Source organism: Glandiceps talaboti, chromosome 6 (genome assembly GCF_964340395.1).
Source record: "Glandiceps talaboti chromosome 6, keGlaTala1.1, whole genome shotgun sequence".
NCBI classification, from domain to species: Eukaryota; Metazoa; Hemichordata; class Enteropneusta; family Spengelidae; genus Glandiceps; species Glandiceps talaboti.
Window position 1 is genome coordinate 20,370,544 of NC_135554.1, and position 17,103 is coordinate 20,387,646.

The following is a 17,103-nucleotide window of genomic DNA, read 5'->3' on the forward strand; positions in this document are numbered from 1 at the left end:
TACCATTAAAATCTTCTAAATATTGACATCGCTTAGACCTTTGTAAGTCAGAGATATTGATTAAAACAAAGCAATTTAGAGTAGATAATGCAATTCTATTACACAATAACTCTGGTGTGTCACACATACCAAATGGATAAACAAACTTTCACTGTTAAATAATGTCACTGTACCCTTTCTAGCAAACAACACCTACATGTAGCAAATTCATCTCCTACCAAAGCGATGTAAAGGGAAATAACCATGCCACCATGTAAAAACAATGTCAACTTCAACGACTGCCTTGGATACTACCTTTGACTCAGGCTTACAAAACAAAATACACTGTGTTATTTACCTTCATATCCAAACACACAAAAACAAGTATAGCCTGCAATCTCCTCCTGACATATCCCACCATTCACACAAGGATTACTGGCACATTCCACCGATTCTGATCCACAGTGTGTGCCAAGAAAACCTTCTGCACATAAACAGGTATATCCATTGACAGCATCAACACAAGTTCCACCATTGAGACAGGGTAGACTGGCACATTCATTGACGTCTTCACTACAGGTTGAACCTAAGTATGGAAATAATCAGTAAAACTTTAACATGTTTTTCGTGTAAAATGACAAAAGCTGGATAACTCATACTATTTTTTTAAATAGTGCTTGACATAGTTTTAGGAGGTAAAGCCATGGAATATTGCAAACGTTTACATTTAATAGTCAAACACGTCTTTCACACCTAAATCGTGAAAATACTAGAAGTACATAAATAGAAAGAAACTAGTATATTAGCCAGTCTCTCTTTCCTTATCACTATACACACAATCTGGTAAACACTGGTAAAAATTGCTATGGAAAAGCTTCCCCCAATTAAAATACACTCATGTGGGGCTTCTGGTACAACTACATGTTATTCCACAATATGTTTCTTTGTTCAGCCAAGTGACATACATACAAGTGACCTAAGGGGGCTTTGTCACTATGAGTCAATAGATGATAGCAACAACCCTTAAATCACGAGTATTTTCCAGCTGTTTCAACTCGCTGAAAGGAGAAAAATATTGGAGAACAACATAATTATACCACCGCCACTAATATCAATGAAAAATCAGGGAAAGTAATGACAATTTTGAACGTTTTCACTCATATTTTGAACACAACAGAACAAGTGACGTAGACCCATGTTGTCATGACACAGACAAACGTTGTGACATTGAACGACCGGGGTATAAATTCCATATTTTCTGCTTATGCATGGTATAAATCCCAGTGTCAGCTGCAGGTTCAGCCAATTAGAAACAGAAGCCACATACCTTATTGTCAAGACATAACAGTTATTGTTATATCTGTCTTGTATGGTAAAAAAGATCATTTCCCAAATTTACTTACTCTCAACAACTCAAGAGGGTGCACTAATACTCACCAGCATATCCAGCTGGACATAGACACACGAATGCATCCACAAGATCCAGACATGTTGCACCATTTTCACATGGACTACTGGAACATTCATCTTCATTTTTATCACAATTAATACCTACATAGTGACAAGTGAAATATATGAGAGTTCAGTCGAGGTCCTGACAGGGACCATATTAAGTACTACAATCCCAGTCATGTCCTAGACTAGTGAGAGTTATGATTCCAAGGTTAAATTTCACTATTTTGCATTTCTTTATACCAAATATTTACTAGAAATGAGTTACCAGTAAACCTTCTAATAAATTAAACAACCAATTTTCTTGCCTTCTTCTAGTCATTGATACACTGTCTAAATTGGTTTATATCCGTATGTAATCTACCAGTAATAAGAAACAGTACAGATCCACAGGTAAGAAGTGGCCTTTCCACAATTTGTCATGGTGGCGCTCTACTTCCTGTTTGTGTGTACCTTGGGGGTACACATGGTATTGGTTACTAAGTTAATCATAGAGCACTGCTGCTTTCCTCAATGTCTGAACAACACAAAAGACATCCCTGGTTTATATTGTACAAAATACCAAGAGACAAAGTGCTTAAGGAACGGTACTATGAGGTGATAACCCCCCCCCCCCCCCCCCCATTGTATTCTCAATTTTCCTGTTTGCATTTTGGAATGGCCCAGTGACATTACTGACTGAGTCACTACATTGGTAGAGGGCAGAGTTTACTGTAAAAGGTCACTTATTATCCGTACATCTATCAGTACAGACACACTGATGCAGGCTGATAGTCTGTTGACCTTACTACATTGATAGAGGGCAGTGTTATTGTAAATGTAACTTATTAGAATATCACCTGAATATCTATCAATATAGATAAACTGATAGAAATTGACATTATTGCATGCACTGCTACATTGGTAGAGGGCAGTGTTTACGTCACTTATTAGAATAATATCTGAATATCTATCAGTACAGATAAACTGATAGAAATTGACAATACTGAATGAACTACTACACTGGTAGAGGGCAGTGTTTATTTTAAAGGTCACTTTATTACCTGAATAACCATCTGTGCAGATACACTGGTATGAATTGACATTGTTGGCACATGTTGCACCATTCTGACAAGGGTTACTTATGCATTCATCAATGTCGACACTGCATACAAGACCTTTAAAAATAACAAAAATATTGAGTTTAAATTCATTTATCCTCATCAGCACATTCTCAATTCCTTACAATTCTTACAGTATAACAAACTGATTTATCTGTTGTGATTCAAGTTGATCTTTACTAAATTGACCTTTGAGGTCATATTTCTATTATCACATCATTTCTTTCTGCAGTTTCATAGCACAGATATTACATTATATAGCATATTGTGTTTCTTTGTGCTAAGCCTTGTACAAAGTTGACTAGTTATAATGACATGTTCCACTCATATACATATTACATGATAACAATTTACCTGTATATCCAGCAACACATCTACACTCAAAACCACCACTATTCGTGACACATGTGGCCCCATTTTGACATAAGTTAAAGTCACAAATGGAAGCTTCTGTTGGGACTACCCTTGTGGTTTGCACTGGTACTGTTACTACTGTTGTTGGTTTCTCTGTCACTTTAGTTGTAACTACTTGCAGAGTCGTAGTTTGAAGTGGCGTTTGTGTAGTCCTTTGAGTAATAGTAGTTGCTTGTGCTGTTGTCACCTCCTGAGTTGGTACTGGGGGTGACACAGTGGCCCCTCTAATAATGTTACATGTTCTTCCAGTATATGGTGATACACAGTCACACATAAATGACGCAACATGTTCTTCAGTTCGTAATGATCCAGTACAAGTTCCACCATTCAAACATGGGTTGGGATCACACGGATTCCCTATAACAAAATGGAAGCACATTTCAGTTACAACTTACTGTATAATGTGATCAATTCCAGATATCTAAAAATTTCACAAGACAGTGAGAAGACAATCTACCCACTGCATGTATACAGGGTGTATATGATTCTCTTCACATGCTAATGTAGAAACATGTAGACACTTACATTGCAATAGTTATCATGTAGTTTGTCAAGATAAGTGTTTTGCTAGGAATGTATGTCCCATTTTAGACCAAAACATTAATTGAGATTTCAGATAGCAGGTGGGGCAATCAAAGGATGACAATATATCTTATGTATAGTTGGGTGAGGGAGGGGGTTCAATTATGGATACCTAATTTGTTGCTGTAATAAGCATTTGGATATTTAGACGAAATAATTTTTCAGATCAGAATGAACTCAATTTCAAATATGTTCTTGAAACTATGTACATCCCATTGAAGAACACTGTTGTACAGGCATATCAAAAATGGGTGAAAATTGTAAAGATAACATGTCATACAAGTACAAAATGTAGTTGATAACTTCTCACCATCTCTCACAATGTGTGTAGAGAAACCAAACAACAGCCATCACTAACTTACAGTAAACATAAACATAAACATACAAAAACATGAGTCTGTAAGTAACATGTACCTTGTAAGTATTACTGTATACACCAACTTTTATATTATCTAATATTTGTGAGTTTTCCGTAGTTCTATTTGAGCATTAAATGTTTATGCTAAGACAATCAAACTACTGGAAATAGACAATTTTTAGTCACTTTATGACTGTTTCATGAGAAAACCAAACGAAAATGGTCATACAGATTTTGAATATTGGTTACCAAGTTTGTCTTTACATATACAAAGACACTGACAGACAATATCATAAATAGTACAACTCAGAGATAATATCAGCTATAAACATCAGGGTGCCAATAATTAGTAGCTGCTGTTGTCTGGATATAATAGTCATCTATACAGTAACATTGAACCATACGGCTGTTTGAAGTACAATGTAAATTGTACTTTGAAAATGTGTTCTTTAGATTTGGATGTATGGACTTTTACTGAAAACAATACTGAAAACATAATAGCACGCCTATATGCAAATGATATGCAAGTGAGGATGCAGTTGTTCATTCTACAGGAATGCGTGTGATCGCATAGTGTCATTTTTACAGAAATCTGTTGTTTCTGATAAACATATGTAGTAATAACAGTACCCCATGCTGCATGAGTGTAAGTGAGGGTACTCAGGGATATTCCCACTTGTGCTTGCTTTGCTTTCTGCTGCACTTTCACTTGTTATGCTTGTGAAAGTGTTGTCGCAGAGAACACTGCAAGCACTCATGCAAATACCCCAAGTATGCCATACTTGCCCTCGTGGGTCATAGGGTTCTGTTATATCAGTCTCTACACAAAGCTAGTACTATGGTGTGCTCACAATGATGAAGCTCTCAGTCTGCCACAATGTGACTGTCTTATTTGCTTATTTGATGCGCATGTACTAGTTAAGAGACCTCCCATGGTCAAAAAAAGTAGAAATAGAATATTTATCAAAAACTCACCATCCAGACATGTAGCATCTGATTCATCTTCTCCATTGGGACAATCTGTCAAACCATCACATAGCCATCCAAAGAAGATACACGTACAATTGACATCATTGCATGATATATGTAATGCAGCTCCTACATTAGGACAGTCACAGTTATAAAGGCCTGCTAGAATATAAGAATAAAACATAATGTCAAAAATCGTGCAAATGGTGTTGTAGCACAACTGACTGAACAATTCACATATTTGTTTGATAGCTCCTAAACTAGGATATTCACACTGATCGACAGAGGCCTGCAAGGATAAAACAACTAAACAATACCTTAAAAATAGCGACAATAGCGTTGCAGCACAACTGATTGCCAGTATACAAATGTATTGATACCCATGGTGTTATTCTGTTTTGAGCATTTCCAAACTTGACAGCCACAATGATATCTCAAGTCCATGATTTTTAGGAGTGCTCGTGAATAGTTATATTCAAATGTTTTTTTTTTTACATATGGCAATTAAGTATCTGAATCTGAATCTTTAAAAAAAATGTATCATGGCAATCTGTAAAGAAGTTTTTTCTTCATCTTGTCACCAAAAATCCTCTTGTTTAGCTTAATTGGAAGGCACCAAGAAATAAATAAACTTACAACAAAGACTTTAACATCGATACACAGAGGAGCTGTATGCCCTCTGAGAAAAACAAAAGTTTTCATTATGGGTCAACATGATAAAAAAAGCATGTTTTTATGCGAGTGATAACATATTAAGAAATGGGAGATCATCAAAGTTTGAAAACAGGATGCCGATGGGGTAATTTACACCTTAAATTTTACATAAATAAAGCATAACTTCATGAACTTGAAGATTGGGGAAGTGATAGACCTGTGTTAGCATTTATTTGGTTGAGAAACCACACTAAAATTACTGTTGTAATGTATTCAACCATCATACCGTTATTGTAGCACAACAGGTGGTTGGATGGATAATACACACTCATATAGCCTGTATATGAATCTGTTATATGCATTGATAATTCAGCATAACAATGTTTGAGGTATTCAGATTGCATTCTAACTTTGCTATATTTATACCTATCTGCACCTGTCAGTGTACAATATGCACTTGATTGTGAAATACAGTCTGTAGCAATTTTATACCTGTGAGATACATTATGACAATTCACATTCTCATATCTGAAAGTGGTCTTGGTTTTATCAATATCATGATTTATATGTATCATACAGCAACATACACATTTCTATACAGTTGTTAAAATGCTGCATTATATAAAACACAACTTATAATGACACTGATTCCGGTTATCCCAAATACCAGTATTTGATAATGGGTGCCACCCAATCAATTTAAAACAGGTCACATACAAGTGCAAATCCCTCTGCATTAACTTACATGTACATGTACATACTCTAACTAAGAGGACACACATATTATCTTCATTTTTTTCATTGGCCTATCCTAATCTATTCATCCAACCATCCACCCATAAACCGACCTACCAACCTATCTAGCCATCTATCCATGTAAAATCTCCCTATTTATCTGCCTTTCTCCCTCTGTATCTTTATTCCAAACATTCCAACTATCCAACTTTGATATGTATTCAATATCATACCAATATGCAGTGTGCCCTCTAATGATAGACAAATTTTGTTGTTGTGGGTCAAAATGATAAAAACTGGCATTTCTTGTGAGTCACCACATAGTAAGTCTAGAGATACAAAAATGTAGCACACCAAATTTTGATGCGTCACTAGGAATTGTTTGTGTCAGTGGCACATTAAATTGGCTTAGGGGGCATACTGCCAATATGTATACATATAGATTAGATGTATATACTATTACATGATCCATTTTTTCAAAAATAATAATGAAATCTTCATAAATACTATTTCTGGATGATTTCTACTATTACATGTAAATGACATTTTCAATGTTTTTATACAAATTATATTCAGAATGTTACTGCTTTCCACTCCATGTCAGGGTTCTCCAGTATTTACAACTTATCAACCACACCTATATGAGTAATACATATAAATCATAATCCAATATTGATGGTTGTATTGTGATTGCCCAACCAACCCCACCCACCCCACCCCATTTCTCCTGTTGTTTTCCATGCTGTATCATTCAGGTCAAAATTTCACCAAAACATTAACAAAATTTTATACCATTGGCATTCCCAATTGATCACATTATTATGCCATAATACGAAAATCTGAAAACATACAATGTGACATGCCTATAGTATTTCTGTACCGTACAGATAATAAGTACATTGTAACAATAGTTTGTGCGTGCATTTCTATTTGCACCGTTCCAACATTTCCTTGTTCAGTGAAACTGAAAGTGCCTTGCCTATGTACGGTTTATCGAAATCAGCTATTTCTACATGTATGTCCACAATTCCAATAATTTCTTGGATTAAATACAACTAAGCGAGCTGAATTTCGATAACCATTACACATTACAAAACAAATTATTCACAAAAATATTATAAGTATCCTGGTCAATATTGGGGTTAAGCCATTTTTTTTTTCTATTTTTGGCAGAGGCTATACCGTCTGTTGTTTTATAAATGGAGATTGTAACTACATGTAGTTCATGAAGCAATCATTATCTGTCCATGGTGTACTTGATACTATACTTATAATGGTCTCAGAGAATTAACAAATTCCCAACAAGTTGCATTGTACTAAAAAAACGTTACATCATGGACGAAATAATACCATACATGCAACATAACAAACTGCCTTTGTTAACGTTCCGGTCATCGTTACTCAATTTACACCCGGCGTTTTGTACGCTTCGAATGCAGTCAAGGCAACTAGTCAACATACAAACTGACCTTCTATTATATTCGAAATTAAAAACATGACTTTCAGACTTACTGGAAGTGTCCTGGGCGTCTGCAAAGCTGTGGACGAAAAATATTTGCAATAGACCAGCTACCACAACTAAATGAAGCAAGTAGAAATCGGTTTGTCGACGATAAACTTTCATTTTCAAGCAACCAGTCATGATGTCACGACTCCAGCATCTTTCTATCATTTATGTCACTGTAAAGTTGTCCCACATGCCAGATTATTGCATTGTCACACATATAATTGCATTTATAGTAAAATAATTGCAACCGTAGTAGATTCTTTCGTCCCTGGCCTTGATCCAGAATGCCAGCTCAACTTTCTCTAAATATTCAAAACCTATCGCTAGATGGCGCTGCTCACAAAACGGTGTTGGAACGGATTTTGGGCGCTTTGCAGCTTGCATTATATATTTCATTAACATTATTCAAAGAATATGTGCATAATTCAAAGTGATTATCAGTTTTCATTCTTTAATAATTTTAAGAATATTAGTTCGGATAAAGTACGTATCCACAATTCATCAATGAATTTTCCTTTGCAATTTTAGGTATTACCTTGAATTTCCATATGGGGGCTGAATATTTAATTTATCTGAACTGAGAATGGCTGATTGTAGAGAAGCAAAAAAGTCAAAAGTGAACAATCAAATAAAAAATAGACGGTGTGTGCGTGTTGTTGTTGTTGTCGTTGATGTTGTTGATGTTGTTGTTGTTGTTGTTGTTGTTGTTGTTGTTGTTGCTGTTGTTGCTGCTGCTGCTGTTGCTGCTGCTGCTGCTGCTGCTGCTGCACATCGCTCTCTCCAAAGCAAATGTAAAAAGAAGGTTAAAAAGACTATTAAAAGGAAGATCACTCATTTTCATTAATATTGACAAACAAATTTATTAGTTATTACTTTTTACACATAAACAGAAACATTTTATCAAAATAAAGTTTGATAGTCTGAAAAGAAATAATATGATGAATTATATTTAAAAATAGATTTTCTGCTAAAAGGGGTGTTTAGAAATTTTCTGTGTTATGGTTTCTAATGTAGAGTAAAAAGGATAACGATTATTCGTGATCCTGTACGTACATGTCCCCCCCCCCAATAATTACTGTGAGTCCTCCCTTTTTCCACGTAATCCGTTCCAACTGAAAAACAAGATGGCTGACTCAGAAGCCAAATCGGGTGAGCTGAGACGTAATGAAAACAAACATGTAATGTGATTAATAACCGTAAGAATTTGGTAATTTTATACACTGTACTTATTAATGTGATATCGTCGTATTACAGGTGGTGTTGAAGCAGAACCAGAGACGACCAGTGACCCTGAAAATGGTAGGTGTGAACGAATGTGCACCGGCGTGCATGTGTGCGAATGTATGCAAGTTTGATTGTGACGGGTACTGAGAACAGTGCCGTGAGATGCATTAGTTTTGAATGTAAATCTAAGATGATAATTCAGTACCACATCAATATGTACACATATCGCAGCAAATATTGTATCATCAGAGTTTTCATTCTGATGCAGTTTAGTGATATATGTGTTTTTACAGATCGTATCATCGCAATCTCTGCCTATGTATTGTATGGCAGACCGGCGACCATGATGTGTATGCGACGCTATGCTTCGGCGCCCATTCCATTTAGCATTGTATAGTGTATATAAAGTGAAAATGGAAAATCTACTTTGAATGCAGTCGCCAGAATTTTTTCCCGCCGAAGAGTTATGATTTTAAAAGATACATCAAATATATCACAAACAGATTTTCTGACTTTCTTTTTCATGTTCGACATAAACTTGACATGTGGCGTACAAACATTGCGTTTTACATGTGGTGATCATATGTGCATGTGCTGACTGTGTCTATAAATGGTTTTGAACAATAGCAATGCTTTGATAGGTGAAGTTCTAAAAACAGCACACCGTTTTGGAGATATACTTTTATGACTATGAAAAAATGATAAGCAGTTAACCTGTCAAACCTGCAAAACTTCAAAAGGTTTGTGCCAGTGGTGTACCGTGTAGTATCGTACTGAATTACATTACTCCAGGCTCAGTGACAATACAAAGAAACTCAAAACTTGCCACTTAGCTGCGATCAGTCAAAATACCTTAATTTATATTAAACTGGCATATGTTTAAGTTTCTCTTTTAATGAATTTTTTAAAATGATCATAGCAAATCTGTCACCAGCCACAGTAGTTCCAGAGTAGTATATAAATTTATTTAGGTCACACAGTTCGTATGCTAATTAGGCAGTGAACCAGCATGCACCAGTTCCGAGTTCTGTCATAACTAGTTCATACTGGACATATGTCCCATCCAAACTATAAACTTGTGCTCAGTGCATCACACATAGTCAGTGTGGCATTTGCTGCAGAATATGGAACATACTTATCTCTCCAAGTATAGTTTTGAAATTATTTTTTATATTTATTCAAAATGGATAAAACTGTGTGTGGAAAGAAGACGGTCCAACGAAAACAATATAGACACTGGTATTGTCAGAAAATCATCAAACCTTGTCTGTTCACGTATATATACAGCAAGACACTACACTGCTGGAATGGTACTTTAATTAAGTTTCTCCATGTATTTTCATTTGGAGTGTTGGTGCTAACAATTGCTAAGTAATGAAAAGAGTGAACTTGATTGTTTTGTTTTGTTTTATTTTGTTCTTCAGAGGCCAAGTCCAGTATGGTTGCACCACCAAAGTTTGTATTTGGACAAAACATGGAAGGGAGAGTACAGTTAAAGGTAGGGTTTATGTTTTCTGATTTTTTTTTCAATTGTACTGAATATATTCCTTATGTATAACCAATGAAATTTATTTCCTAGATAACTTTGTTTTTATATGTTAGTTGTTTATACTTCATCCATCCACTGCATTTATCACTTGAAAAAAAATTAGTATCCACTGTATGGTAAGAAAAAAAAGACAAGCACCATTTTTAGTAGTCTTGAGTGCTCTGCACTGTTCTCCTTCATTTATTACAGTATCATTAAACAAACTCTTGAGTGTGTGTGTGTGGGGGGGGGGGGGGTGTGACCAATGCTGTTTAATGATAATGACTATTTGTAGGAAAAGGGGTAACCACACTCACGGTTGAAGGCGCAATGTATGCTAAACTACAGTTTTAACAGGTTTCATCTCCCTATCCTATTTCAAGGATATAAATACTCATCAAAATCAAAAAGCATTTCTTATATAGCAAAAACACAAGATGAAATCATAATGTACACAGAAATTATGTAATATTGTTATCGATTCTTGTGACTAGTTGTCACATAGATTTTCATTTTCAGAGCTTAACAGATATAGACTGGAAATAGATTTAAATAGATTTGATGTCATAACTGCCTCAAACCAGTAGAGGTCAATAGGTCACTGTATAATAAAATCTCAATGACCTGTGCTACTACAATCATAATTCAAGCTTGTTTAGATATAAAAATGGTTTTGCTAAGGTTCTTTCAAGGACTTTTATTGATTTGTAGGTTCTACCCTATGGTTTCTTAAAATAGCGATATGGATGACAAATTGATATTTATTTTTGATTTTATTCATAAAACAATTCTACTATGTTTTTCTACTTCAATAAAAAATCTGAAGCAACATATACAAAGTCCTTCTTCGTTACTGTGCAAATTGTAAAAATAAAAAAATATGCAAAAGGTTTGTTACTACACATACAATAATAAACTTTTAGACTTTTTTTTTTGCAATTTATTGAGTCACAAACAAGGATGTGGGATATGTTGTTTCATATTGATTTTTCAAGTAGGAGATCATCGTATAGTTGTGACCAAAATGTTCATCAGCTTGGTAGATCAAATGATTTACAAAAGGTTACAACACACAAGCAGTTCAAAGTTTTTAGCATTGCGCTTTTGATCTGTCTTGGGCTACGATTCTCATCATAGTTACAGCTGACCACTAGGTGGCAGTTTGATCAGCCGATTGTAGTTGTTAAAAAGTTCAATACCCAGTCTCTATTGAGGGTTGTAGCATCTGATGTTTATAACCTCCTTGATCTTCCTCGGGGAAATCATGTTGGAATGTATCAAGATCAACAGAGTCTGAGAGACAAGGGCATCAAACTAACTAAAATCCACAATCAGTTGATCATACCACCACCTAGTGGTCAGCTGTAACTATGGAATTTGCTTGTGTGTTATAACCTTTTGTAAATCATAGTATAGTTATTGTATGAATAAATATTCCAAAATAACTATCAATTTGTCACCCTTATGGCCACTTTAATAATGATACTGATAATTAACATTATCATACTTTTGTTATGCTAATTTTTCATAATCATATCATATCAACATTATCACCCATGTACCCTCTAAGACAATTTGACACACTACTGACACGCAACTCCTTGTGACCCGCCAAAATCTCTTACAGCTGACTCACAAGAAAACTAAATTCATCGCAACATTTTTCAAAAAATGTTGTCATTCATTAAAAGGGAATGCCACTCCAGGAAATAGAGACATTTTCATGAGCTATGAGTTCTGGAGAATCATTTCATTGATTTTACATCACCTGGAATTATTTGTGATTTCAGAAAGACATCAAGTTGATCTTGTGCATTTATAGGGTATCTTTGATATGGGCAGTTGCATCATGGGAGATAGTAGAAATACATTATTCAATGGTTGAACACTAAATATTCATGACAGCTGTTTCACACTGAAGTGCATAGCATTTTGTACTCATGAATATTCATTGTAAGAAGGAGAAAGTATTCCATGTTTTTTGGGGGTTTTTTTATTTCTGATCAAAATAGTTAATAAAAAGCATTTGACTACATTTTGTGTCTCTCATAGTATGCTGATGAGTTTAATCCAAATGTTGTTGTGTCGATTTCAGTCCTTGGTATTATAGATGTTTGTTTTCAGCATCTATTTCTGTAAAAAGTATATTTAGAAATCTATAAATATCCACAATAGACAACATCTGTAGAAAGAGAGAGAAAACAAATTTAAAAATGTGTAAACCCACACACACACAACAATAAAATGAATGTGGGACAAAGTACTGCAAGTATAAAACAGAGGAAATGTAATAAACAATTGATTGCTACGATTAAAATATAAAATACATACAACAGGGCAAAAGGTGAAGCAGTCCTTGAATAAGTAATGTGCTTTAGTACTGAATGTTTCAGGAGAAAGATTTTTATCCAAAGTAGAATTGTTGAACATTTGCACCAGTGGAAGAATCAAGATAATATAGCATGAATAATAAATGGAAGACGGGTAAGGCCTAAAGCAAAAAATTGTTTGCTTCTGGTTACCTGACCCCACCTAGTTTTTCACTGCCGACCCTAAACTATTTTTACATATTCGAGAAAAAAACAGTAAAATCGCGAAAATTGTGAAGTCTCGCTAGAAATAGTGGATGCGGAAACTGACATCAACTTAAAAAGACAATATAAAACTGTTCTTCGTATCTGTAATGGCCATACACACTGATGATAAGAAACCAATAATACAGAGACCATGTGGAAAACATAAATACCTGAACTAGACGCTCACACATGAAAAAAAAAAATAATAATTTAAAAATAAAATAAAATAATCTACCTTCCCCACTTATTCGAAAATTGAGCTTAATTGGAACCACATAATTTTTTTATTAGACCTAACATATAAAAGTCATTATATGACTGCATAGATTGAGTTTTAGTCAAATGTTTCCCAAGTGTCCAATTTTAATTATAATAAAATGTATAGTTATGAATATCAATCAATCTTTATGTAAAATACACTATCAATATGCAAATATCAGACATACAGTGGTAGCTGTCAGAATAGGGAACTTGCAAACCTGCCATGTTGAATGATGCATCATGGGAAATGTGATAATAAATACCAATCAAATAGTATTGTAAACAATATGTTACATTGTTTTTAACCACAAAGCATGCTCAGTCTGGATTGCAAGTTCCCTATTCTTGGTAATGCGATAGCATTTTACATCCTGCTAGAGGGCCACAATGGAACAAAAGATTGGCTTATTCACATTTGCACCTATAGTAATATTTGTGCAATACATGCATCAGATGTCATAAATCAAATGATATTTATTTGTATGCCTAGGGAGTAAAATTCTGTTTCAGGTAAACATAAACTACAATCTAGGCTAGTATGTATGTAGGTTAATTAATTTTATTGTAAATATATCAATTATGTATGTATGAGATATACAAGGTAGAACTGTCAGAATTGAAATGGAAAGATTTACTGTTATGGGGTTGTTATATTAGTATGTAATGAAATGAAAGCAAATTTGCAGTAAAGTGATAGTTACATTGGTTATAGTGTGATTGTCATGATAAAATACATCAAATAAATAAAAACTAGTTGTGTGGTGTGACCTGTCAACCTAGTGTAGTGGATTGTAGTGTGGTGTCAACCTAGTGGATTGTAGTGTGGTGTCAACATAGTGGATTGTAGTGTGGTGTCAACATAGTGGATTGTAGTGTGGTGTCAACATAGTGGATTGTAGTGTGGTGTCAACATAGTGGATTGTAGTGTGGTGTCAACATAAATTGTAGTGTGGTGTCAACCTAGTGGATTGTAGTGTGGTGTCAACCTAGTAGATTGTAGTGTGGTGTCAACATAATGGATTGTAGTGTGGTGTCAACCCAGTGGATTGTAGTGTGGTGTCAACATAGTGGATTGTAGTGTGGTGTCAACATAGTGGATTGTAGTGTGGTGTCAACATAGTGGATTGTAGTGTGGTGTCAACATAGTGGATTGTAGTGTGGTGTCAACATAGTGGATTGTAGTGTGGTGTCAACATAGTGGATTGTAGTGTGGTGTCAACATAGTGGATTGTAGTGTGGTGTCAACCTAGTGGATTGTAGTGTGGTGTCAACATAAATTGTACAATATGGTATCAACACAGATTGTAGTGTGGTGTCAACATAATGGATTGTAGTGTGGTGTCAACCTAGTGGATTGTAGTGTGGTGTCAACATAATGGATTGTAGTGTGGTGTCAATATTTTGGATTGTAGTGTGGTGTCAACATAGTGGATTGTAGTGTGGTGTCAAGCCAGTAGATTGTAGTGTGGCATTAACATAGACTAGTATGGAGTTAGCATAGTAGATTGTAGTGTGCGTTAACATAGCAGACTAGTATTGTGTCAGTATGGTAGATTGCAGTGTGGTGTCAAGGCATTTTATAGTGTGATGTCTACATAGCGGACTGTAGCGTGGTGTCAGTATGGTAGCTTGTAGTGTGATGTCAACATAAGCAGACTGTAGTGTAGTGTCAGTATTGCAGATTGTAATGTGATGCCAATGTTGTAGATTGTAGTGTGTTGTCAGTAAGGCAGATTATAGTGTGGTGTCAACATAGCAGACTGTAGTGTAGTGTCAGTATTGCAGATTGTAATGTGATGCCAATGTTGTAGATTGTAGTGTGTTGTCAATAAGGCAGATTATAGTGTGGTGTCAACATAGTGGACTATCTTGTGGTGTTAATTTTCATCCCCTCAACAACTTTGTATCGATAGTAATCCTTTTCTTCTCTGTCTGCACAAAACAGTTTCTGAAATATCAGCTTCATTACTTGATGTACATATATATATGAACACTGCAAGGGCTTTTAAGAGTGCAGTGACTGATTATTTGCATACAAGTAATGAAAGTATCTTCTTATTACAGAGGCAGGCTGAGGAACAACTTAACCCTGATAGCGTCAAAGAAGGTCAGTTTATCTAACATCATCATGTTATAGTTACCAAAGTGAATGTTTGTTGTAATAATGTAAAGTATAGCTGGCATTGCTATTAATGAAACTATGATGTCATTAACTTGTAATTAATTATAACAGACAATAAATCTGTAGTCCACATTCAGCATGCTTAGAGGTTCTGGGTAACCAAGACTAGGGTACTTTGGATTGCAACAATATCTAATCTGGGATGATCAGAAGGAGAGCCTTCCTGTAAGGTGGGAATTCTGGGTAACAAAGACTGGGGTACTTTGGGTTGCAATAATATCTAATCTGGACTGATCAGAAGAATAGTCCCTTTTCTGAAAGGGTCTTTGTAACCAAGACTAGATTGTTTGTGGTTGCAAACAGTGATTGTTTATGTTTGTCATTTGTATAGCAGATGGCGATAGCAGTGAAGAACCAGGCGAGTTCAAGAAGGCTGTGCCCACTATTCTGACGCAAAGACTGCGGGCAACACCAAGTAAGTATTATTTTAATAATGTTCTTTAGTCGTGTTTTAGTTGACCTTGATGTACCATTCATGGTATTCTCTATTGCCTATTTCCTTGTTTTAACAAAAATGGGTTTGTTGATCGAATGGTAGTCTGTAAATGTAAATAAGTTACAAGCTAGGTAGAGTGGCTAGAAACAATTCTACAATTGGGGTTTTGTTAAATCTATTCTGTACTAAGGTGTATGGTTTTAAAATGAAGGAAATTCAAAGAGGCATAAATATCACAGGGGAGCTTACATGAATAACTCACAGTGAACTCATTTCAGCAGTAGATTTTGATAACTCACTTCATAAAACATTATTTTCATATTCATCTTGATGATGGAAAATTGAACGGGGCTCCTGGGACAAACTATTGTCATATCAGTCACAGCTGATGACATATGGTGGGTAGTGTTTATATGTCAATCAAAACACTTTCTGACCAATCACAGACAAGGGGGTGTGGTCATAAAAAGTCATGCAAATGTCAATCACAATTCCCTGTTTATAAGGAGATTCTGTGATACTTTAATGTACAGTAACTAGAAATGTTACTTTAACATGTATTAAGTGTGTTTTGTCATTCTGTTGCCAGAGTTGGATACTAGGATAGCAAAACATAAGTCTAGTTCATTCTTGAAAAGTCTTCAAACTTTACTTTACCCTACATGGTATGATCATTGGTCTATAAAAAAAAAAAACGTGCCACATGGCACAGAATTAATAGATAATGCATATGACCCAACACACATGTCATTTTACCCCAAATCTTATTTTATGGGTACAGCCTTACCAATGCTTTGATAAGATTACATACAACCTAGTGTATGAAAAACCTTTACTTTTGGGGGAAAATGTTAACACAAAATCCTAGAAGTTTTAGGAACCCTCTTAAACAAAGTAAATCAATGTATACTTCATTGTCACATGGTCTTTTTTTATGTGATTGTGAATAGCAAATGTCCTCTGATGAAAGATAACCCTTTTTTTGTGGTGAGTCAAAATGATAGAAACTTGATTTTCTTGTGAGCCAATACAGTACTAATGGATAAGGATCACACCACACCTTGCAACACAGAAAATTACTATGTGTCTGTCAGTGGTGCATCAAACTGGTCAGAATGTACCCTGATGGATAGAAGGCTTCCAGTA

At 35.1% G+C, this 17,103-nt stretch overlaps 2 protein-coding genes across 2 annotated transcripts in view; one reads left to right on the plus strand and one right to left on the minus strand.

The window, feature by feature from the left end:
- The window catches only part of LOC144436940 (uncharacterized), a 44,587-nt gene extending 36,702 nt beyond the window's left edge, over positions 1-7,885 (minus strand). Inside the window, exons 1-6 of the mRNA XM_078125807.1 lie at positions 7,756-7,885; positions 4,861-5,016; positions 2,886-3,302; positions 2,475-2,588; positions 1,417-1,530; positions 338-565 (exon numbers count right to left, since the gene is read on the minus strand). Of these exons, the coding sequence (XP_077981933.1) occupies positions 338-565; positions 1,417-1,530; positions 2,475-2,588; positions 2,886-3,302; positions 4,861-5,016; positions 7,756-7,885 (1,159 nt within the window). The remainder of the gene's footprint in view (positions 1-337; positions 566-1,416; positions 1,531-2,474; positions 2,589-2,885; positions 3,303-4,860; positions 5,017-7,755) is intronic.
- Positions 7,886-8,874: 989 nt separating this feature from the next.
- Positions 8,875-17,103, plus strand: part of LOC144436941 (uncharacterized) — a 28,321-nt gene continuing 20,092 nt past the window's right edge. The window contains exons 1-5 of the mRNA XM_078125808.1: positions 8,875-8,899; positions 9,005-9,049; positions 10,399-10,472; positions 15,404-15,446; positions 15,856-15,936. Coding sequence (XP_077981934.1) covers positions 8,875-8,899; positions 9,005-9,049; positions 10,399-10,472; positions 15,404-15,446; positions 15,856-15,936 — 268 coding nt within the window. The remainder of the gene's footprint in view (positions 8,900-9,004; positions 9,050-10,398; positions 10,473-15,403; positions 15,447-15,855; positions 15,937-17,103) is intronic.